General features: G+C 40.0%; 1 protein-coding gene across 1 annotated transcript; it reads left to right on the plus strand.

The window, feature by feature from the left end:
• The first annotated feature begins 10,895 nt into the window (after window positions 1–10,895).
• On the plus strand, window positions 10,896–11,246 carry LOC140874166 (zinc finger BED domain-containing protein RICESLEEPER 1-like). Its single transcript, XM_073277445.1, has one exon. The coding sequence runs from the start codon at window positions 10,896–10,898 to the stop codon at window positions 11,244–11,246; it is 351 nt and encodes a 116-aa protein (XP_073133546.1).
• Window positions 11,247–24,803: the final 13,557 nt, after the last annotated feature.

The raw sequence follows: 24,803 nt of genomic DNA on the forward strand, positions 1-24,803 counted from the left end.
AAAATTCTGGACTGAGATAGATAGTGAGTGGGGTAGATCGAGTCTTCTTCCTTGCTTACTTATTTTGTTAAGCTATAATTTAATTACATGATGTTGTATTTATTTTATTTGAAAGTATGATTTACGATTGTTAAAGACGCATGCTTATTGAAATATTTGACATGATTCAAGCATGTGATCTGTTTTTTATGTCATGCTTACCCGAATATCTGAATTGATTGGAAGCATGTTGTATATGAGTACCTTGATTATTTATTTAAGATTGAATCAGAACCGAGTCTTGATCAGAGGTAAGATGATCAGAGGAGGACTGAGAGATATTTGATATCCTAACCATTTTAATAATCAGATATGTCTCGACGACCAGGACGACCACCTCTTAGACCAACAGTACCTACTCCTCCCCAGAACATACAACTGTAGCACCGACAGTGCCACAAGCTACAAAAATTCCTAGCAATGAGCAAGGAAGTACCTCTAGAGACATGACTGATATGACTGCCACTCCGATGGAAACATTACTGAAAAGATTTCAATCCTACAAGCCGCCAACACTGAAAGGTATTGAGAATGCGATTGAGTGTGAAGGTTGGCTCGATGATATGGAGATGTTATTTGATTCTCTTGATTATGGTGATGAGCGAGGAGTCAGACTGATAGGGCACCAGTTGCATGAGGTTGCAAAGAGTTGGTGGTTCACAACAAAGAAAGCTCTAGAGCATAGAGGAACTGTACTCACCTGGAACATCTTCAAAACTGAGTTTTACCAACGCTTCTTTCCGGTGTCTTACCGCAAAGACAAGGGTTCTGAATTTGCTAATCTGAAGCAGGGAAATTTAAACATTGAAGAATATATTGCAAAGTTTTCTACCTTGCTACGTTTTGTTCCACATGTTGCTGATAGTGACGAGGCAATGGCCGATCAGTTCATTAATGGACTGAATCCAGACGTCTTTACCTTGGTGAACACAAGGCGACCGAATAATTTTGCTGAGGCTCTGAATAATGCCAAGGGAGCGGAAGCTGGTTTGATCCAACAGCGAGGAGCTTCGTATGCCGCACAGCCTCAGAGACAGCCACAACCTCCGGTTCAGACTCCACAACAATCTTCTCGATTTGAAAGTGGTAGTGGCAGTGGAAAGAAGGGGTATTTGCAAGCACGAGAAAAGCAATTTAAAAAGCCGGGGAGCAGTTCTTCGAGTTCCAGTGGCTCAAAACAGAAGTCAGGAGTGTTTTGTAACATATGTGGTGGAGGTCATCCAACCGATCAGTGCCGAGGTGTATCTGGGAGGTGCCATATATGCCATCAGACTGGCCATTTTTCAAGGGTGTGTTCTCAGAGAGGTTCTGGACAATCACGAGGTACAGAGTCATCACGATCAGTGGCTCAACCAGTAAGGCAAACCTCTTCTGTTCATTCCTTCCAACCCTCACAACCACAGCAACAGACAAGTCCAGGAGGGAGTCAGACAGGTAGTCAGCCTTCAAGACAACATGCTCATGTCTTTGCACTGACAGAGGAACAGGCACAGGGAGCACCAGATGATGTTATTGCAGGTAACTGTTCTCTTTGTGGTTATCCGGCATATGTATTGATAGATACAGGTGCATCCCATACGTTTATCTCTGCATGATTTGCATCATTACATGTTTTGCCTGTTGAATCATTACCTGTTGTAGTATATGTATCTTCACCTTTGGGGAGAGGTCTTATATCTATGCAGATGGTGAAAAATTGTTTGCTACAGTATGATGGTAATGAGATAGAGGTAGACTGTATTGATTTTGACTGCATTATCGGAATTGATATGCTAACCAAGTACAGAGCTACCGTAGACTGTTTTCAGAAAGTAGTGAGGTTCAGACCTGAGATGGCTGGAGAATGGAAATTCTATGGTAAGGGTTCACGTGCTAAGATTCCTCTTATTTCAGTATTATCTATGACTCGACTTTTGCAGAAAGAAGCAGAGGGATTTATTGTTTATACAGTTGATGTTTTGAAAACTAGCCCGAACCTGGCTGATTTGCCAGTGGTTAGTGAATTTGCGGACGTTTTTCCTGATGAAATTCCGGGATTACCTCTGTATCATGATATTGACTTCAGCATAGAACTGATGCCAGGTACTGTACCAATTTCTAAAGCACCTTATCGAATGGCACCAGTGTAATTGAAAGAATTAAAAGAACAGTTGGAAGATTTACTGGCCAAGGGATACATTCGACCCAGTGTTTCTCCTTGGGGTGCTCCAGTATTATTTGTCAGAAAGAAAGACGGTTCAATGAGATTGTGTATCGACTACCGACAACTGAACAAGGCAACGGTAAAGAACAAATACCCTATGCCTCGTATTGATGATTTATTTGATCAGTTGCAGGGTTCTTCTGTTTATTCCAAGATCGATCTGAGATCTGGATACCATCAGCTGAGAGTTAGAGATTCTGATATTCCGAAAACTGCTTTCAGAACCAGGTATGACCACTATGAGTTTATAGTTATGCCGTTTGGTCTGACGAATACTCCAGCTGTGTTTATGGCTTTGATGAACCGTGTTTTTCAGAAATATCTTGATGACTTCGTGATAATTTTTATTGATGATATCCTGATTTATTTAAAGAATCTGATTGATCATTCAGAGCACTTGAGAACTGTGTTAAAGACTATGAGAGCCGAGAAACTGTATGCTAAACTGTCGAAATGTGAGTTTTGGCTGAAACAAGTAGTCTTTCTTGGACATATTATATCCAGAGATGGTATATCTGTTGATCCAAGTAAAGTCGAGGCAGTGATCAATCGGTCTAGACCCACATCTGTTCCTGAGATACGTAGTTTTATGGGTTTGGCTGGGTATTACCGCCGATTCAATAAAGATATTTCTAGTATTGCAAAGACGATTACTCAGTTAACTCAGAAGAATGCTCCATTTATCTGGTCTGAAGCTTGTGAATCCAGTTTTCTTGAGTTGAAGAAACGATTGACCAGTGCACCAGTCTTGATGATTCCTTCAGGTACTGGTGGTTTCACTGTGTATTGTGATGCATCTCATCGAGGCTTGGGATGTGTATTGATGAAACGAGGGCATGTGATTGCTTATGCCTCGAGACAGTTGAAGCCTCACGAGACCAGATATCCAATTCATGATCTTGAATTGGCCGCCATTGTATTTGCTTTGAAAATTTGGCGACATTATTTGTATGGAGAACAGTTTGAGATTTATTCTGATCACAAGAGTATGAAATATTTATTTTCACAGTCAGAATTGAATATGAGGCAACGCAAATGGCTTGATTTGCTTAAAGATTTTGATTGTGAGATTAAATACAACCCGAGAAAATCGAATGCAGCTGCTGATGCACTGAGTCGAAAGGTATTTTCTTTATCTTTATCGACGATTGGTGTATCAAATTTGATTGAAGAATGTTGTTTTTCTGGATTAGTATTTGACAAGAATTGTCAGCCTCTTCGACTTTATAAAATTCAAGTTGAATCAGCATTATTTTTGCGAATTAAAGAAGCTCAGAAACTTGATCAGAATGTGCAGAATTCGATTGAAAAAGTTCGATCAGGGCATGTATCTGAATACCAGGTTCGAGATAATATTTTATATGTTCACAATCTCCTTGTAGTGCCTGATATTTCTGATGTGCGACAACAACTACTGAAAGAGGCACATTGTAGTCGTTACAGCATTCATCCTGGTGGTAGGAAGATGTACAATGATTTAAAGACTCAATATTGGTGGAAACAAATGAAATCAGATATCACTGATTTTGTGTCTCGGTGTCTTAATTGCCAACAGGTGAAGGCTGAAAGAAAGAAAACGCCTGGTTTGTTACAGAGTTTATCAGTGCCTGAATGGAAATGGGATCATATTTTTATGGACTTTGTGACGAAGTTGCCTCGATCTTCTAGAGGTTGCGATGCTATCTTGGTGATTATTGACAGATTGATGAAATCAGCGTGTTTTATTCCTTATCGCATGACATATAGACACGACCAGATGGCAGAGATTTATGTTCGAGAAGTTGTCAGATTGCATGGAGTGCCGAAGTCTATTGTATCAGATCGTGATCCTCGATTTACATCTCACTTCGAATCATGTCAGTGAATCTTGCCAACTAGTTGGCAAGATTCACTGACATGATTCGAAGTATGACTGAACAAGTGAAAATTATTCAGAAAAGAATGAAGACAGCTCAGGATAGAAAAGCGAAGTATGCCAATGTTCGACGTCGACCATTGTCCTTTGAACAGGGGGATAAGGTATTTCTGAAGATTTCTCCATTCAGAGGCACTGTACGATTTGGCAAACGAGGGAAGTTGTCTCCACGCTATATTGGTCCGTATGAAATTCTTGAGAAAATAGGAAATCTTGCCTATCAATTAGCTCTTCCTCCGTCCTTATCTGGAATACATGATGTTTTTCATGTATCGATACTTTGGAAATATATTTCTGATGAATCTCATGTGCTTCAATCTGATGAAGCTGAACTCGACGAAACCTTGAGTTATTTTGAAAAGCCAATTCAGATTCTTGTTCGTAAGGAGAAGCAACTTCGAACAAAGACTATTCCGCTTGTGAAGGTTCAGTGGAGTCGTTATGGTATTGAATAAGCAACCTGGGAGACGGAATCAGACATGAGACAACGATTTCCAGAGATGTTTCAATGATGTGAGTTCTCCTTTAGTCTTTCGGTTATATGTTTTATATGATATGCTGATAGTACTTGAGATTTCGAGGACGAAATCGTGTCTTAGTGGGGGAGAATTGTAACGCCTGGAATTATTTAATTCTAATCCGAGAATATTTAATTTGGAAATATTTGGATTTTTGATTTAAATTCTAATATTCTAAAATTATTTAGGATTGGAATTGAATTAGATGATTGGCCGAGGACTGAATTGCAAAGAAGCAAGAATTGGAGGGCTAAATTGCAAATAATCATGAAGTTATCAGAATTTTTAATTCCTTGTCATCATGTTTGCGTGTAAGTGTTAGAGAAAGTTCAGAAATTTGAGAGGAATTGAACAGAGCAAGTCGAGCTCCCTCCTTTTCTTTGCAATCTTCATTTTCAAATTGTCATATCTTTTGATCCGGTTATCCGAATTCGATTCCGAAAGTGTTCTGGAATCCTTGCAGTGAGACATTCGATTTGTTGTAAGTTTTTGTATCTTTCATCATGGTTTAAGAATTCGAAAATGGCAGAGATCAGATGTGATTATGAATTGATGTTGTTTAACTTCTATGTTGTGTTATATTGAAGTCGGGTTGAGGAACGGATGTCGTATCAGTTTTTTATGAATTTCCAGCAATTATTTCGAAAGCTCTATCTTATGTTATGTGGGTTTTGAGTAATATACAGCTGGTATATGATGTATATGGTGATAGACTTGGCATAGTTGAGTTCGGATTGCCGAATTATGCCGATATGCCGTCGAACTTTTGATTTGAAGTTATTTTGCTTGCTTATATGTGAGCTGCCATTGACATGGATTAGAACTGATATTTCCTTGGCAATTATGCTGTGATTTCAGTTTATAAACAGGGGACATCAACTCGGAAATTCCGACTTCAAGACCGGTAGAAGAAAGAAGAAGGTTTGTAGTATTTTGCCTTGAAGTTGGGCTATAACTTGAGCAGAATTTTAATATAAGATGGTGTGGTTATTTATTCAGATTTGGATAGCTTTGAAGACACCTTGAAACCTCACAATCGAAAGGTAAAAGCGGACTATTATTTGAATGGAATTACAACTCGAGATGGTTTGTATCGAGTTCCTTAAATCACATACTTATTTGTTTATTCGCTCTTATGTGAATCATTGAATGAATTTATGATGTTAATGGATGCTATATTGATGTTATATGTGCATTCATCTTGTGAGACTTATTTCTTGAATTTTGAAATGAACGGAAACATTCGATTAGACGATTTGAGGAACTATATATGTATGGCCTAGGTGGTTGAGTTAGCCTAGCGTCTGATTTGTATATATAGTGGCTTCAAAGTCTAGAGAAGTAAGGTAAGTAGCCCCACCTCGATCGGGAGAGTCGGTGGTTTAGCTACGATATCTTCTTCTCAGGATCCCAACTGATGAAATGAGAAAATTCTTTAGCGAACCCTGTTTTAAAGCATGCATTGTATTTTATTTTATATCATGAGTTTGATATATATAATTTGATATGCATGTTAGTTGCTTTTACTAGGAAAATATGTTTCTCACCGGAGTTATCCGGCTATTGTTGTGTTGTATTTGTCATGGCAATAGGCGGGAGTGGAACAGGGCAGAAGCGAGCTTGAAGAACAGAGAATGAGGGATTAGCGTGATGATCCGGTATAGATGTTGAGTTGCTGCCACTTGTTTGATAAGATCAAGAGCTATGTTGTATAGTTATTAGACTTGAATCTTGTCTACTTTACAATATAAGTTGATCCTATGTTAGAGTTGAAATTGTACACTTGATAGACTTGAGTTTATTTCTAGAGTGTTTACTACTTGAATATAGAATTATACTTGATCTTTTAATCACATTGGAACTAGATGTGTTACTTTGGTATTGAGATGTTAATGTATATGTTGTTGCCTTGTTAATGTTTCTTAGAATATGGTGATGTGTTTTTGGACTTGATTCAACATGTCTAGAACTTGATCTTTATTTTTGTGCATGTTTTTGTATCAAAGAATCAAGTTGGGAAGCAATTTTTAGAACAAGAATGAGCTGCAATTCTTGGGCAAGAATCTGCCCAGGGCAGCGCCCGAGCTGCAGAAAACAGCAGCCCGAGCGCACCCCAGGGCAGAGGGTTCTGTTTTGAAGCAAACAGGGCGCGCCCGAGCGGCGCTTTTCAGCCGCTCGAGCGCGGCCCAAGTTTAAAAAAAAAATATCTTTGCAGCTTCGGATGCTTGTTGATTGCTTATATTTAATTCATGATCTTGGATTAATTTTATGATTTGAGAGATTAAGAACCGGGTCGTCACATTTGTGAATAACGGAAAGACTTTGATTTTGAAGGAATTAGGATAAATCTTGTAAAAATGATAATCATTGATGAGCTGCCATTTAGAATTGTGGATGGTGAAGGATTTAAATTGTTTTGTGAAGCTATGGAACCAAGATTTGAAGTACCATCTAGGCATACTATTGCCAGAGATTGCATGAAAGTTTTTATCGATGAAAAAAGAAATTGAAAAGGATTTTGAAAACCCAAAGAGTATGCTTGACTACTGATACATTGACATCAATACAAAATTTGAATTACATGTGTCTCACTACACATTGGATATCTAGTGATTGGAAATTGAAAAAGAGAATAATAAACTTTTGCATCGTTGAGAATCATAAGGGAGAAACAATTGCGAAACAGATTGAAGAATGCTTGATTCATTTGGGTATTGATAAAGTTTTTACAATTACCGTGGACAATGCTACCTCGAATGATAAAGAAATTAATCACTTGAAAAGGAAATGCAAATGGAAAGATACTATCTTAAATAATGATTATATGTGTAGTACCTAAAATCCAATCTACTAATTCGCATATATTAAATTAAATAAATATTATGGTTATTATTTTTAAGTTTAATTGATTTAAATTCTTTATTTGAATTATGTTTTAATAAAATATTAATTATTTATTCAAATGATTTTATTGTGCAAGTTAATCGTTTTAAAGATTTTAAAGATTTAAAATTTGTTTATTTAAATGATTTTTAAACGTTTAAGATTTACCTATTTAAATTATTTGAATTGTCCAGTTTATTTATTTAAAATAATTTAAGTTTATCCATTAGTTATTTAAATTATTTTAAATGTCTAGATTATTTATTTAAAATCTTTTATCTGTCCAAATTATTTTAAGGTCTTTACTTATGCTCGTGTATTTATTTAAATGACTTTTAATCGTTCGTCAAGTTTGTTTAAATTATTTTAATCGCATTGTTATTATTTAAATTTTTATTATATCGATGTGACATCAAAATATTTATGTATTCATTTTTATTTCTTGGAGTTAGTTGCTTTATAATTCCTTTAAAGTTTAAGTTGCTCAAATATTTAAGTTATTTATTTTGATGATTCTTGAGTTCAGTGACTTCATGTTCCGGCATACGGCGACGGAGGATTTCGACGATAAATTCCAAGATTTTATTTCAAGAGTTATAAGTTGAGAGAAATGAGGAAGTTAGATGAAAGTTTGATTTTAGAAGTTTTCGGGTGTCAAAAATTATTTTTATCGCGTTCTTGAGCTTATTCTTTAAATTTTTTAAAAGTTAGAATTTTTTTAAACCCGGATTAGTAAAACCCAATTTAATACTTTAATTTGGGGTTTTTAAACTTAGGTATTTTATAAGTGTAAGTTTAGCAAACAAAAATTGTAGTATTTTGAGTTGTACTTTTAAAGCAACACACACCTACTTTTGCATACTTACACCTATAGATACACACACATTGACACCTAACACTCAACTTATATCACAAAACAAAACAAAACTTAAACCCTAGCACACAACACATCAATGAGCCGCCTCTTTTCTTTTCATTTCCTCTCATTTATTCTCCAAGCTTTGGCCGCCGCCTTTTCTTGCAAATTCCGGCCGCCGCCGTCCTCCTCCCACCGCCGTCGTTGCCGAAAGTCCGCCATGGAAGGTCACCTCTAGCTGCTGGACGAGTTTCAGCTTGTGTTCATCTCATTTCTTTAGGTTTTTGGTTTAGCAAGACAAGTATAGCTTTTCTTTGGCCCCAAGCTAGCTATTTATTCTTTTGTGCTATTGCCCTTGATTATTTTCGAAATGCTCATGATTTTTGGCAAGTTAGGATCGGTTTTTACAAATTTCAGCAAGGTTTTATGAGTAAATTCGAGCTATGATTATGGTTTGAAGTTTAAAGAGTTGTATGATGAATTTTGATATGAGATATGAAGAGTTTTGAATGTATATTGATTTTTCATAAATTTCAGAAGTAATTCATGCCAAAATTCGAGATTTACAAGGTGTGCTGATTGTGTTTGAAGTTGCGTTATGAGGAATTTTTGAATGCCAATGGTCCTTTTGATTGCTCAAGTGTTTATTGCATTTTTGTTGAGTGATTTTGGCATTTTCGAAAATGAGGCTTGTTGCGTGGTTAGGGGCTGCCCTAGTGCTTGTATTAAGTCCCTAAGGATGGTATAAAGTGGTTTTATGGGCTGGAAAGGGTTGGAGACAAGGGAAAAAGGGTGAAAGTGTAGGTGAAGTTGGTTGATTAAGCTTTTGCATGTGGGCTGTTGGATTTTTGGGCAGGGGAGCTTTCATACCAGGTCTGGTCGAGTTGAGGCTTAGTACAAGGTCGAGTTTAAGGTGTTTTGGTCGTGTCGGTTCAAATTGGGCTCGATTCGGTTAAGTTTCGGATAGGATAAGGGTCTTTTAATTTAGAGGGTTGGAGCAGAATTTTTAAGTGCAATGTGTGAGCTGTTGGATAGTTGATTAAACTGAACGTTTTGACCAACTATGGATGGTGAGGGCTGTTCCTAAGTCAAGTTTAGGATGTTGTGGTCGTGTCGGTTCAATTTAGGAGCAAATAGAGTTAGTTTTGGTCAAGTTAAGAATTTCTCAAGTCGGGGTGTCTAGTGCAGAATTTTGATAAGTTTAAGGGCTGCCCGGAAATCCGTTTTGATCGGTTTGCTCGGTTCGTCTTTGGAGGTCATAACCTAGTCCTTGGGTTAGTTTGAAATGTGTGGAGAGTGTCGGTTCAAGCGCGATTTAATTTGGTTAAGGTAAGATCAAGTTAAGGGCATTTTGATTTGATTTCTCGGGTTAAGACACGTTGAGGAAAAATAGAGTCTAAGTTGGGCAACCAACTTAGGGGCCGCCACTTACCCACCTAACATCCTCATTTTGAGTTGAGTTTTCATTCCCTAAAGTTGCATTTTCGTGTGTGTGAGTTTTGCCTTCGAGTTGAGTAAAGTTTAAGCAAGTTTAAGCATTTCTTTTGCATCTCAAGTAAAATTAAAGTTTCAAGTCAAGTAAGTAAAAAGTTTTGAATAAAGTGAGTTGATTTATGACACAGAGGGGTTTGGAGGAGTTGGGAGAAATCCTAATTTCCCTTGCCAACAGAGGGGTTTGGTGGAGTTGGGAGAAATCCTGATTTTCCTTGCCAACAGAGGGGTTTGGAGGAGTTGGGAGAATTCCTGATTTTCCTTACCAACTAAGGGGCAATGTGGCGTCGGGAGTAATCTCAGTGTCCTTGCTGGCATAGTATACTGCAGCCATGATCGATCAAAATCAAAGAAAACGTCATAATCAATGAGCTAAATTCACAGAAAAGAAAAGTAAAGTTTAAGAAAGTTCCAAGTTCATAGTGTGAGTTCATTGCATACATTTAGTCTCATTCTCTTTTATCATACAACTTCTCAGTTCAAGTTTTAAAGTATTATATGTACATTACTTTAAGTATTGTCGCAGTTATTTTTAACCCTTGTTATTACAAAATTTATACTTGTTGAGTCATTAGACTCACTATGCTTGCTTGGTGCAGGTTAGATTATCGTTGAGATCGAGGGGCAGGACCATCGAGTGGACTACGATGCGGGCACGGCACATCCCTCCGACCTATGCTAGACTTCCGCAAAAGTTTACTTTAATTCTTTAAAGTCTTTCATTTTTGTTGATTGGATAAATGTAAGCTTGATGATTTATAGAATTGTTTGTGGGCATGTAAAAGTCAAATTGTTGGAACTTTTGGATGTTGTATTTTCGAAAGATTATGATTATTGTATTTTTTTTTCCTTCTTAGCGTCTATTCTATTTTTGAACTGCTGAGTTGAGACAGATGAGATTTTGTATTTTCAAACAAGTCATGACAAAATTTTTAAAAATCCGTATTTTTTTATTAATTAATTTAAAACAGAGGTTAGGGTCGTTTCAATATGCATGTAAGATGTTGTGCTCATATTGTTAATTTGATTGTGAAAGAGGGATTGGAAGAGAAAAATGAAGTAATTATGAGGATTAGAAATGCTGTTAAATATGTAAGATCATCTCCAGCAATGCTAAAGACTTTCAAGAGGTGCGTGGAAAAAGAAAAAATTGATTGTAAGAGTCTTGTTTGTTTAGATGTTGAAACATGGTGGAATTCAACTTATATGATGCTTGAGGATGCTGAGAAATTTGAAAAGGCTTTTGCAAGATTGGGAGATGAAGATCAAAACTACATGAACTACATTGATTGTTATGAACTGAATCAAGATGAGAATATGGATGGGAAAAAAAAAATATAAAGGGAATGTAATTGGTCCTCCAGTGGAGATTGATTGAATTGTTGCTAGAAACTTTGTCAAGTTTCTGAAAATTTTCTATCATGTGACTTTAAAGTTATTTGGTTCATCATATATCACTTCAAATATTTTTTTCCGTGAGCTTGAAACTGTGCATGTTGGTCTGTCCAATATGATTAATAAGGGAGGTTATCATATGACTTCTCTGACAATTCGAATGAAAGAGAAACTTAATAAGTATTGGGGAAGTATTGATAAAATCAATTGTTGTTTGTTTCTATTGTTTTGGATCCAAGATATAAGTTGAAGTATGCTAATTTTGTCCTTTCAATAATTTATGAGAAAGATGGTCGTTTTAGTATGAAAATGGTAGATAAGATAGAAGAAATGTTAAATTTGTTGTACAAGCAGTATGCAAGCTCAAATTATCAGCAAGGTGGCAAAGATGGAAATACTCAATGCTATAACTATATGTTGGACAATGAAAAAGATGACATAAGTGAGCTACTAGAATCTCAATTTGCTAAGCATTTTGGAAGAAGAGCAATGTGTTGAGAGTAAATCTGAATTAGCAATGTATATACTTGATGGGTGTGAAAAGTCAAGTAAAGATTTTGATATTTTGAATTGGTGGAAGGTGAACATTCCAAAATATACAGTTCTTTCTAATATTGCAAGGGATGTGCTAGCTATGCCAGTGTATGCAATTGCTTCAGAATCCGCTTTTTTTTTTAATACAAGTGGTCGTGTGATTGATCCATTTAGGAGTTCTTTATCTCCAAAAATGGTAGATGCTCTTATATACAGTCAAGATTGGCTACATGACACAACTTCTTTAGCTGATCTTCGCACAAAAATAGAGGATGATTCCGAATTATTTGAAAAACTACAACAAGGTGAGTGTTTTATGTTTTTATTTTTATTTTTCAAGTAACTGTTTTATTACCAATGTTTTATTTATTTTTAGAATTGGAAGGATCGAGTAGTTGTGAAACATAAGAAGATGATTGATTTGAAAGAAGCATTAGGTAAAATTTCTTAAATTTATTGTTAATAGGCAATATACATTATTATTTTACTTTAATTATGCTTATATTTTTATTACTTATACAGTTGGATGTTTTGATTCTTTTCTCCAGCAGATGAAGGAGTTTTAGAGCAAGATCACATATCTAGTAATTAAAGTTTGAAAGTGACAAATGATGGGGATGTTTCGAACTAACTTTGTAATTTTTTTTGAGGAAATACTATGTTCAATGTTCATTTGTTATGGTTGCATGGTTAAATAGAAAGACCATATGAAGGGTCCGAGGCTTGATAAAAAAAACAGCAAACCGATCGCAACCGCAAAAAACCGCCAAAACGATTTTACATATAAAACCGTAAGTAAAAAATATATATATAACCGAACCAAAATTGGCAATTCGGTTTTAATTTTTTCTAAAAACCACCAAATCGCACCGTGATCACCCCTAATGCTTAGATCGGACGCTCCGAAGGATTAGATCGGATGCTCCAATCATATTACGTAAGCAGTGACGTCACAGCCAGGACACATGTTTGGAGGGGGTTGACTGGGGAGTTCGAACGGTCTGATCTTGGGGTTTGGAGGGTCCAAACTGCGCCTATAAATAGAGGCCGAATTCCTCATTCAGAACTCGCACCTTCCTCTCTTTTCTCTACAATTCTAGTAGTCTTTTCGACTTTTAGGGGTTTCTAGGCGTCCTACTAAAGGGCCGGTAGTAGCGAAGAACTACGAAGTAGTAGCGGAGCTGTGCCTAAGTTTTGAGGCAGCCACCATCAGTGGGCTGACGACAGACGCAAGTATAACTTTGGATCCCTATAGAGATTAGAGAGTATATGATATCTTAGTGAAGGATTTAGAGCACATTAAGTGATATAGTGATTATTACTTATAGGCATGGATTTTGAGTACTGGACTGCAAGAGTTGCTAGGTTTCTTGGGTTTTCTCAATAAAGGTACATATGTATTATCCGAGATACCAGGTTGAATATACATGTATTATGTTTGCATGTTTTGTGTGGCATTATTATGTGCATTGATATTATGTGGCATGCATGTACACGTTGAGCTTTATGCATTGATTTGCATAGCCTATAGTAGGGGTTGCACAGCCCCGTATTTTAGTGGATGGATTTTCATGGATTTGGATCCGATTATATCCACGAGTTTTTATGGTATGGGAGTCATCTCCTGATGCGATGGTACAACGTGCTACATACCATGCCGCCTTGACTGAGCAGTATTATGGATAGGTTTTCCAGTACCCTTCATATTGCATGTGCATGCATGGTATATGTATATTCGTAATTCTGTACTGAGCGTTTATGCTCACGTACAAGTGTTTTGTATTGGAAACCCTATTCAATGGGGCAGGACTTAGGTTGGATGGACCCGGTGGCAGTAGTCGTTGGGCTGCAGTGGTTGCGTGGTGATCGTATTTCCGTTCAGGTTGTTAGATTGGACTTTTAGTACCTTCCATTAGATGGGGTTGTATAATATTTTATTTAGCCCGATTGTTCTTCTGGTGTATGTTGTATTTATGGTTTTAAGTTTCCACTAGAGTTTTGTTAATTTCAAGTTAAGACTTAATTATATGCTTAATATCTGATTAGTTAGTGATTCCGATTTGGGTCACTACATTTATTCGAATCAGAACATGCATTAATTTTTGAATCTAGTAAACCATTTTGGGATAACCTCTATTACCTTTGAGCAAATGGCCGATTACGATGAGAGTCATGGGAGTGGTGGTGGACGTTGGGGCGACGATGACGATCGCGAGCATTGTCGGGACCACCATCATCGTCGTGATGATCGCAGAAGTTTCAGTATGCATATTTTTATGCAGATGGGTCCTAATCCATTGGTTGGAGGATAATCACCGGAGGATACGGAGAATTGGCTGGAACTCATGAAGGTTTGCTTTCGTGAATTTCGGTGCACTGAGGAGCAAAAAAATGGAGACTCTTGACTTTCTTGTAGAGGGGAGTGCGTGGAAGTGGTGGAAGTCCACATCTTCACCTTTTGTTGTTGCGCGAGGCACCGCTACTTGGACAAATTTCCACACAGCTTTCCAGATGCTGTATTTTTCTCCTACACTTCGACAGGCGAAGGCCAGTAAGTTGCTGAGTTTACGTCAGGACACGATGACTATTGACGAGTATCAGCAGAATTTTTTTGAGCTATTGTCGTGTTGTCCAGAGATCTCTTCCAATACTGAGATGAAGTATAATTTGTTCCTCCAGGGTCTCAATCCAAAAATTCATGATCGTGTTGCGGTTGGTGATGACATGACGTACGAGGTTTTGGTGAGCCGATGTCATCAAGCAGAGGACAGTCTTCGGCGTAACAGGTCCTTTCTCTATTCTTCTAGACCCGCTAGTTCTTTGGGCCCGAAAGCTCAATATTTCAAGAAACAGGGTGTGTCTTCTTCTTCTTCTGGCTCCGGTTCACGTGGAGTTCACCAATTTGGGAAAAAGAAAGGTCAGGGACAGTGTGCTAATTGTGGAGGCCATCACCCAACTGAGAAAAATTTCAGGTCAGGGGCTTGCTTTCGATATGGTGAAATTGTACACATGAAGAGGGATTGCCCCTAGGCTACTGGAGGATCAACGTCTGGCTCTGGTTCTCACCCTTCCGTTCCTCAAAGGTCACAGGGACAGTCTATGGAAGCACCAATCATAGACCTCGTATTTTCGAACAGCTGTTTTCTCTTAGTCAGGATCAGATCCAGCAGGAGTACGAGGAGGTTATTGAAGGTACATTTCTTATGTGTGGTATTCTTGCATTCGTTCTCATTGATACCGGTGCATCACATTCTTTCATTTCTGCACGGTATGTTAAGCGTCATAGATTACCGTACGTGTCTCTTGATGTAGTAGTTTCTATATCTACCCCAACTGGTCATTATGCTCTGGCTAAGCGATTAGTTTTGGGTTGTTCCTTTGTATTCGAGGGCTTTGAGTTAGCAGCGAATCTTATGATCTTAGCGATGGAAGATTTTGATTGTATCTTGGGTACAGATCTTCTGAAGAGCTACTATGGATTGCTATCAAAAGATAGTGCAGTTTTTTCCAGTGGGAGGCGATCCCTGTTTTTTCTATGGTGAGGGAGCGTGACCCCCTATTCCTTTGGTGTCAGCTTTGAGAGCTCGCCGGGATTTGGAGACAGGTGGGGAAGGCTACCTCATTTATGCTATAGATGCATCCACGGGGGTTAGATCTATCGAGTAATTGCCAGTTGTTTGCGATTACCCAGATGTTTTTCCAGATGATATCCCAGGTTTTCCTCTAGTTCGAGAAGTTGAGTTCGAGATTGAACTCATGTCGAGGACGACACCAATTTCTCGCGCACCGTATCGTCTGGCTCCATCAAAGATGAGAGATTTACAGCAGAAGCTACAGGATTTGTTAGATAAAGGATACATTCGTCTAAGCGTTTCACTCTAGGGAGCGCCAGTGTTGTTCGTCAAGAAGAAAGATGGTTCCATGCGTCTTTGTAAAGATTACAGGTAGTTGAACCGAGTGACGATCAAGAACAAGTATCCTCTACCGCGCATTGATGATCTATTTGATCAGCTACAGGATACTTCAGTGTATTCTAAAATTGATCTAAGGTCAAGATATCACCAGCTGCGAGTTCGTGATGAGGATATTTTTAAGACTGCATTTCGTACGAGGTATGATCACTATGAGTTCTTAGTAATGTCTTTCGGCTTGACGAACGCACCTGCAGTGTTCATGGATCTGATGAACAGAGTTTTTTGGGATTATTTGGATAGGTTCGTTGTGGTATTCATTGACAACATTCTGGTTTATTCTCGCAGCCTGAAGGAGCACACTCAACACTTAAGACTTGTACTGCATGTTCTTCGAGAGAGGCAATTGTATGCCAAGTTTAGCAAGTGAGAGTTCTGGATTGATCGAGTAGTATTTCTTGGTCATGTCATTTCTCGAGATGGTGTTGCAGTGGATCCAAGCAAGACAGAAGCTATTTTGAATTGGTCGTGTCTGACAATAGCCTCAGAGATTCGTAGTTTCTTGGGACTAGCAGGATACTACAGGTGATTCATTGAAAATTTCTCACGGATTGCTCGACCTTTGACACAGCTGACGAGGAAAGATGTTCCGTTCGTCTGGTCGGCAGAGTGTGAGCAGATTTTTGATGAGTTGAGGGGACGTCTGACCAGTGCACCTGCACTTTCTTTGCCTTCTGGATCCGATGGTTATGTAGTCTACACCGATGCATCTCTCCAGGGCTTGGGATGTGTGTTGACACAGAATGAGCATGTGATTTTCTATGCGTCCCTACAGTTGAAGACCCATGAAGGGAATTATCCCGTTCATGAATTAGAGCTTGCAATGATTGTTTTCGCACTCAAGATCTAGTGGCATTACCTGTACGGTGAACGTTTTGAGATCTATTCTGACCACAAGAGCTTAAAGTATTTGTTTACTAAGGCTGAGTTAAACATGAGACAACACCGTTGGATGGATCTTCTCAAGGACTACGATTGTGAAATCAAGTATTATCTGGGTTCCGCTAACCTATCCGCAGATGTGCTCAGCCGTAAGGTATGTGTCAGTTCCATCCATACTAGTGTTGTGTCTAGCACCATTTTGGAATGGTGTTCGTTGGGTTTTAATTTTCACCACAAGATAGAGCAACAGGGGATTCGAGTATTTTCAGTGTTAGCTGAGCCAACGTTATTTGCTCGTATCCAGGAGATCCAAATTTCTGACCCGAAGATGCAAAAGTTAGCTAGGCTTGCTCAGGGTGACAATACATCTGGTTTCCATTTTCAGTCTGATGAATTGTTGTGTTTTTCTGGTAGAGCAGTTGTGCCTAATGATTCATCTTTACAGGAAGAAATTTTATCTCAATCTCATCGTATTAGGTTCACCGTACACCCAGGTAGTGCTAAGATGTACAAGGATCTACGTACGAGATTCTGGTGAAAAGAGATGAAACATATTGTTTACCAGTATGTTTCCCGTTGCCTTGTGTGCCAACAGGTGAAGGCGGAGCATCGTCGACCAGGCGGTCTGATGCTTAGTTTGGAAATTCTAGAGTGGAAGTGAGAGCATGTGACAATGGATTTTGTCACTCACTTTACGATGTATTCTAGACAGTGTGATGCCATTTGGGTAGTAGTGGACATGTTGTCCAAGTCTGCACATTTCCTCCCATACAATCGCGAGTTCAGTTTTGATCGCATGGCAAGATTGTACATTCAAGAGATTGTGTGTTTGCATGGAGTGCCGTTGAGCATTGTCAATGATAGAGATCCGAGGTTCACCTCACGTTTTTGGGGTAATTTCCAGCGAGCCTTGGGTACTACCTTGAGTCTTAGCACAGCGTTTCATCCAAAGACTGATGGTCAGTCCGAGAGGACTATTCGGACATTGGAGGACATATTGAGGACTTCAGTGATGGACTTTAGATTATCATGGCAGGAACATTTGCCGATGATATAGTTCGCATATAACAATAGATACCATCGAAACATTGGCATGGCACCGTTTGAGGCTCTTTATGGTCGCCATTGTCGAACAGCCTTATTCTGGGATGAAATAGGGGAGAGACAAGTTGAGGGATCGGAGTTGATTCAGAAGATTGTGGATAAGGTTGAATTGATCAAGAAGAGGATCAAGACTGCACAGGATAGACAGGCCAGTTATGCCAACACCAAGCGCAGACCTTTGCATTTTGAGACAAGGGAACATGCCTTCTTGCGAGTTTCACCTTTCAGGAAGGTGATGAGGTTTGGTCTCAACGAAAAGCAAGCTCCGAGATTCATTGGTCCGTTCAAGATCTTGGAGAAAGTCGGGGATGTGGCCTATCATTTGGCGTTACCGCCGTATCTATCTGGTTTACCGTCGTATCTATCCGGTATTCATAAAGTGTTCCACGTGTCACTACTTCGTCAGTACATGGCAGATGAGTCGCACATTCTGCATCCGACGGAGGTTCAACTGGATCCTGATTTTTCATATGTGGAGAGACCACTCAGAATTCTTCACAGGAAAGAAAAATTGCTTTGAAATAAGCGCATCCCTCTAGTCATGGTTTAGTGGTAGCGTCGAGGTACCGAGGAAGCTACTTGGGAGCTCGAGAGTCGCATGCATCCTGAACATCCAGAGTTTTTTTGATTATATTTTATTTCCGCAGTTAAGTTGTAATTGTAACTGCAATATTGTAATAAGATGTTTCAGCATTGTGTTATGTTATCCTATTTTTATTTCAAGGACGAAATTTTTTAAGTGAAGGAGAATGTAGTAACCAGTCACCAAATTAAGTTAGTCAAGCGTCTAATTATGATTAATTAGCTAAAACATGGTTATAGGATCCTCGAATGGGTTTAAGAGTTGGGAAACAAATTCAGAAGGATTGGTAAGGGCCTAGAAGAGTTTTGGATTTCGGGTAGTTCGGATGGTCCGAACCAAGTTCGGACGCTCCGAACAGATCGGAGCCTTTGGGTCAAAGTTTGGAGGCCCCGTGCAAATCGGACGCTCCAAAGATAGATCGGACGATCCGATCTCACCCAGATAAGTGGATATTGATTTGATTGGACATGATGCTAAGATCGAACGCTCCAAAGGCTTAGATCGGATGCTCGGATCATATTACGTAAGCAGTGACGTCATAGCCAGGAAACGTGTTCGGAGGGGGTTGACTGGGGAGTTCGGATGGTCCGATCTCGGGGTTCGGACGATCTGAACTGCTCCTATAAAAAGAGGACAAATGCCTCATTCAGAACTCGCACCTTTCTCTCTTTTCTCTTCAATTCTAGTAGTCTTTTTGACTTTTAGGGGTTTCTAGGCATTCTACTGAAGGGCGGTGTAGTGACCCGCACCGTGATCACCTACTAATCAGAAGCTTAAACATGCATTTAACTTAATCAAATAAAATATCAGAAATAACAGCGAAAACTTAAACAATAATAAAAATATTGTTTACAATCATATCGGAAAAAAAACCAGTGTATTAACCCAAATACAACTGAAACAAAAGCTTAGACAATAACCCTGCTGGTCCTCCATCGCCTAAGATCTCCTGGAACCACCCGCATTGTCCAGCCGCAGACCTGCCCCATGGAATAGGGTGTCCAAATACAACAAAGTACGGGACGTGAGCATGATAAGCTCAGTACGAGAGTATGAGTATACGGTGTTATGTGTGCATGTATGCAAGTGAACTGGGTACCAAGACTCTCAGGTCAAGAAGCAAGCTCATAGACCGGGCCCAGAGCATATAGCACGCTGCGCCGTCGCATCAGGAGGTGGCTTATATACCCAGTGGATAATGGTGACCTGATACTAGTACATGTGTCCAACCATAAGGTGACCTGACACAATACTTACGTATCCAACCATCCACAAACTCGTAGGGTGAGCGCCCTACTACATGATACCTCTAAGGTAAAAGCTCAATATGATCATGTATGCAACATACAGTCATGACATGCTGTATATATAAAGGCATATAAAACATGCAATCACATAATCCATGCAAACACATAATACATGCATACTCAATCTGGATATCTCGAATCATACTTCCGTACCTCATACACTAGGCAAGCTAGACCAGCACTATGTCCAAGCCTACAATCCGCACTACAATGCAAAGTACTCATGCATTACCACTTTATTCTAGAAGCCTTAACTACGCTATAACATACTCCCTATTTACTATAAGGAGCCAGAGTTATACATGCGTCCGTCGCCAGCCCACTGATAACGATTGCCCTAGAACTTGGGCACCACTCCACCGTAACCCTGGAGTGCCTCGCCAACCTCTGGACCAAGCCTATGAAGGCCGGAAACACCCCAAAAAGCTCCTAGAATGCTCTAAAATCGAGAGAGAAAGAATATGATTTGGTGTGAAAAATGAGGCTCTCGGATGGCCTATTTATAGGCCACGATCGGAAGCTCCGATTGTAGGATCGGAAGCTCCGATCGGTGCATGTTTGCTACGTTTTGGACGGCCGAGATCGGAAGCTCCGATCGCAGGATCGGAAGCTCCGATCTCCTGCATCTGGCCACGTGTTTAAATCTCCTTGACACCTATTTCTGGTTGAGATCAGAAGCTCCGATCTTCGGATCGGAAGCTCCGACCTGCCCGGAAGCTCCGAACTGTTTCTCATGTTTCCGAACTGGTTTTGGGCCCCCAAGACCCCCGGGACCTACCCCACCATTTTTGGACGTTCTGGATCTGATTTTCCACTTATTTTTACCAAATAAGAACTCATTAAACATGTTTTGACACTTTTAAAATTATATGTCATTTTTTAACATGTTTAAAATCACTTAATCTTGTAAAATGGAACCGGGCTACTACATTCTCCCCCTACTTAAGATATTTTGTCCTCGAACAATCTTAAGTACTGAATGCAGTAAAACACTGAATAAACATCTTTTATTCAAACTGATTCATTTTACAAGTTACAATATGAAAATACAACAATTCAAAATAACTCTGGATAATCTGTACGCATACGACTCTCAAGTTCCCAAGTGGCCTCCTCAGTGCCTCGACGCTGCCACTGAACTAGAACAAGAGGAATGTTCTTGTTGCATAACACCTTATCCTTATGACCTATGATACGCAAAGGTTTCTCCACGTATGTCAAATCCGAGTCCAACTGTACCTCAGATGGCTGTAAGATATGAGACTCATCCGCCACATACCGTCGTAACAGTGAAACATGGAACATGTCATGGATTTTTAACAAATACGGTGGTAACGCCAACCTGTAAGCCAGATCTCCAACACTTTCCAGAATTTCAAATGGACCAATGAACTTAGGATATAGCTTACCTTTGTGACCGAATCTAAAAATCCTGCGAAATGGTGAGACTTTCAGGAATACTTTCTCACCCACCTCAAACTGTAAAGGTCTACGCTTGACATTCGCATAACTAGCTTGTCGATCCTGCGCAACCTTAATTCTCTTCTTGATCTGTCCAACAATATCAACAGCCTGCTGGACTAACTCTGGTCCCTCAACTTGTCGCTCCCCCACTTCCTCCCAGAACAGTGGAGTACGACATCGTCGCCCGTACAACGCCTCAAACGGAGCCATCCCAATACTGCGATGGTAACTGCTGTTGTACGCGAACTCAATCAATGGCAACTGATCTTGCCATGCTGGACCAAAATCCATAGAACATGCTCGCAACATGTCTTCAAGAGTACGAATCGTGCGCTCTGACTGCCCGTCAGTCTCTGGGTGATATGTTGTACTCAAACTAAGAGTAGTACCCATAGCGCGCTGAAGACTCCCCCAGAACCTGGAAGTAAACCTGGGATCTCGATCGCTGATGATGCTCACAGGAACTCCGTGCAATCGAACAATATCCTGGATGTACAGTCGTGCCATCCTATCAAAACTAAAGTCTCGGTTATAAGGAATGAAATGTGCTGACTTGGTGAGTCGGTCCACCACAACCCAGATAGCATCACAATTCCTTGAGCTTACCGGTAAATGGGTCACAAAGTCCATCGTGATCAACTCCCATTTCCACTCAGGAATAGGTAAACTATGAAGCAACCCTCCAGGTCGTCGGTGCTCTGCCTTGACCTGCTGACACACCAAACATCTAGAAACATATAGATACACACTCCTTTTCATTCCTTTCCACCAGAACCTGGTACACAAATCCTTGTACATCTTGTTGCTCCCCGGATGAATACTCAATTTAGAACGATGAGCTTGGGATAAAATCTCCTCCCTCAGAGTATCATCCTTCGGAACAAAAATACGGCCAGATAAACAAAGAAAACCATCTGACTGATAATGGAATCCAGACGAAATATCATCCCTGGATAAACAAGCCAAACGTTGGGTCTTCGGATCAGCCATCTGAGCATCTCGAATCCAAGAATACAAAGCAGGCTCAGATAAGATCGCAAACATCTGGATACTCTGCATACCTTTCTTATGCTTGAAGGTATACCCTGAAGAACAACAATCTTTAATTGCACTTGCCACAGAACAAGTTTGTAGTGCGGACAGTCGCACCTTGCGGCTCAAGGCATCAGCAGTGAGATTAGCAGCTCCTGGATGATACTTGATTTCACAGTCATAATCCTTAAGCAAATCCATCCAACGTCTCTGTCTCATGTTCAATTCTGCCTGAGTAAACAAATACTTGAGACTTTTGTGGTCTGTGAAGATCTCAATTCTTTCTCCATAAAGATAATGACGCCAGAACTTCAATGAAAATACAATAGCTGCTAACTCAAGATCATGCACTGGGTAGTTATTTTTGTGAACTTTTAACTGTCTAGAGGCGTATGCAATCACATGCCCATTCTGAGTCAGGACACATCCCAGTCCCTGAAGAGAAGCATCCGTGTACACTACATACCCTCCAGATCCAGACGGCAAAGCCAACACAGGAGCATAAGTCAACCGTCTACGAATTTCACAAAAATTCTCCTCACATTCTGAGGACCACTCAAAATTCACGCCCTTCCGAGTAAGTTGTGTCAAAGGTCGAGCGAGCTGCGAGAAATTCGCGATAAAGCGATGATAATATCCTGCTAGACCCAGAAAACTACGGATCTCAGCTACCGTCGTCGGACGCGACCAGTTCATTACAGCCTCAATCTTGCTCGGATCCACAGAAACTCCATCTCTGGATATAATGTGGCCAAGAAACACCACCCGATCCAGCCAGAACTCACACTTACTCAATTTGGCGTACAACTGTCTATCCCTCAGAGTTTGAAATACCAGCCTCAAATGGTAAGCGTGTTCATTTACATCATGTGAATACACCAAGATATCATCAATAAATACAACGACAAACTTGTCCAGAAATTCTCTGAATACACGATTCATTACATCCATAAATACAGCCGGTGCATTAGTCAACCCAAATGGCATTACTAGGAACTCATAATGCCCATACCTGGTCCTGAATGCTGTCTTGGATATATCTTGATCTCGAACTCGCATCTGATGATATCCAGATCTCAAATCAATCTTCGAGTAGACCAAAGTACCCTGCAATTGATCAAACAGATCATCTATACGAGGCAAAGGATACTTATTCTTGACCGTTACCCTGTTCAACTGGCGATAATCAATGCACAAACGCATAGACCCATCCTTTTTCTTCACGAATAGAACAGGTGCTCCCCAAGGAGAAACACTTGGACGAATATAACCCTTGTCCAACAGATCCTGAAGCTGCTGCTTCAACTCATGCATCTCTGATGGAGCCAGATGATACGGTGCTCGAGAAATAGGCGAAGTCCCTGGCATCAGATCTATACCGAACTCAACTTCGCGTACTGGAGGAATTCCTGGAATTTTTTCTGGAAATACATCTGGGAATTCGTTCACAACAGGAATAGCTTCTATACCAATACTTCCAGCGAATGTATCAACTGCATAGATGAGGTAGCCTTCCGCACCAGATTCCAAAGCTCGACAAGCTTTCAAAGCTGATACCAAAGGCATCTGAGGTCGCGCTCCCTCACCGTAAAAGAACCAGCTATCATTGCCAACCGGATGAAATTTTACCAATCTCTGGTAACAATCCACTGAAGCTCGGTATGTAGTTAACACATCAATTCCCAAAATGCAATCGAAATCCTCCATTGCTAATATCATGAGATTCACCATCAAGACATTCCCTTCGAACTCTAAAGGGCAACCCATCACTAGACGCTTAGCCGACGCAGACTGACCCATCGGGGTAGAAACAACAACCACTGTGTCTAGTGAAATGTATGGAAACTTATATTTCTTAACAAAACGTGCAGATATGAAAGAATGAGATGCACCAGTGTCAATGAGTGCAAAAGCAGGTATATCAAATAACAAGAACGTACCTGCTATAACTTTCTCATTCTCATCCACCGCCTGATCATGTCTCAAGGCGAATACTTGACTGGAAGCATGAGGTTTCAAATTAGAACCCCCTGTCGACTGTCCCTGTGGCCTCTGCTGCACTGAAGCCTGAGAACCAGAACCTGAGCCAGAACTAGCTCCCCCGGCCTGTGGACAATCCTTCTTTAGGTGGCCAATTTCTCCACATCGAAAGCACGCCCCTGAAACCTTCCGGCACCTGTTGGCAGGATGATTCCCGCCACAATGCTTGCAAAGACCTTGATTTTTTCTGCCGAAATGCATCACCTCCCCGGATCCTGAGGAAGAAGAAGTAGAACTAGACTTCTTGAATGACTGAGCACGGGGACCCAAGGAACTTGCGGGTCTAGATGAGTAGAAGGATCTGTTACGGCGGATGTTGTCCTCTGCCTGGTGACATCGGCTCACTAATCCCTTGTAAGTCATGTCATCTCCCACAGCAACTCGGTCATGAATCTCCGGATTAAGACCTTGCAGGAATAGATTATACTTCGCCTCCGTACTATCAGAAATCTGGGGGCAATAGGGCAATAACTCAAAGAACTTCAATTGGTATTCCTCGATCGACATCGATCCTTGCCACAAACCCAGCAACTCACTTGTCTTCGTCTGTCGGAGAGCAGGAGGAAAATACAGCTTATGAAAAGCC

The sequence above is a fragment of the Henckelia pumila genome, chromosome 1 (genome assembly GCF_033568475.1).
Source record: "Henckelia pumila isolate YLH828 chromosome 1, ASM3356847v2, whole genome shotgun sequence".
Classification (NCBI taxonomy): Eukaryota; Viridiplantae; Streptophyta; class Magnoliopsida; order Lamiales; family Gesneriaceae; genus Henckelia; species Henckelia pumila.

Excerpts from the sequence above, each read along its gene's own strand:
- LOC140874166 (XM_073277445.1), top strand. The coding sequence starts at position 10,896 with ATGCATGTAAGATGTTGTGCTCATATTGTTAATTTGATTGTGAAAGAG.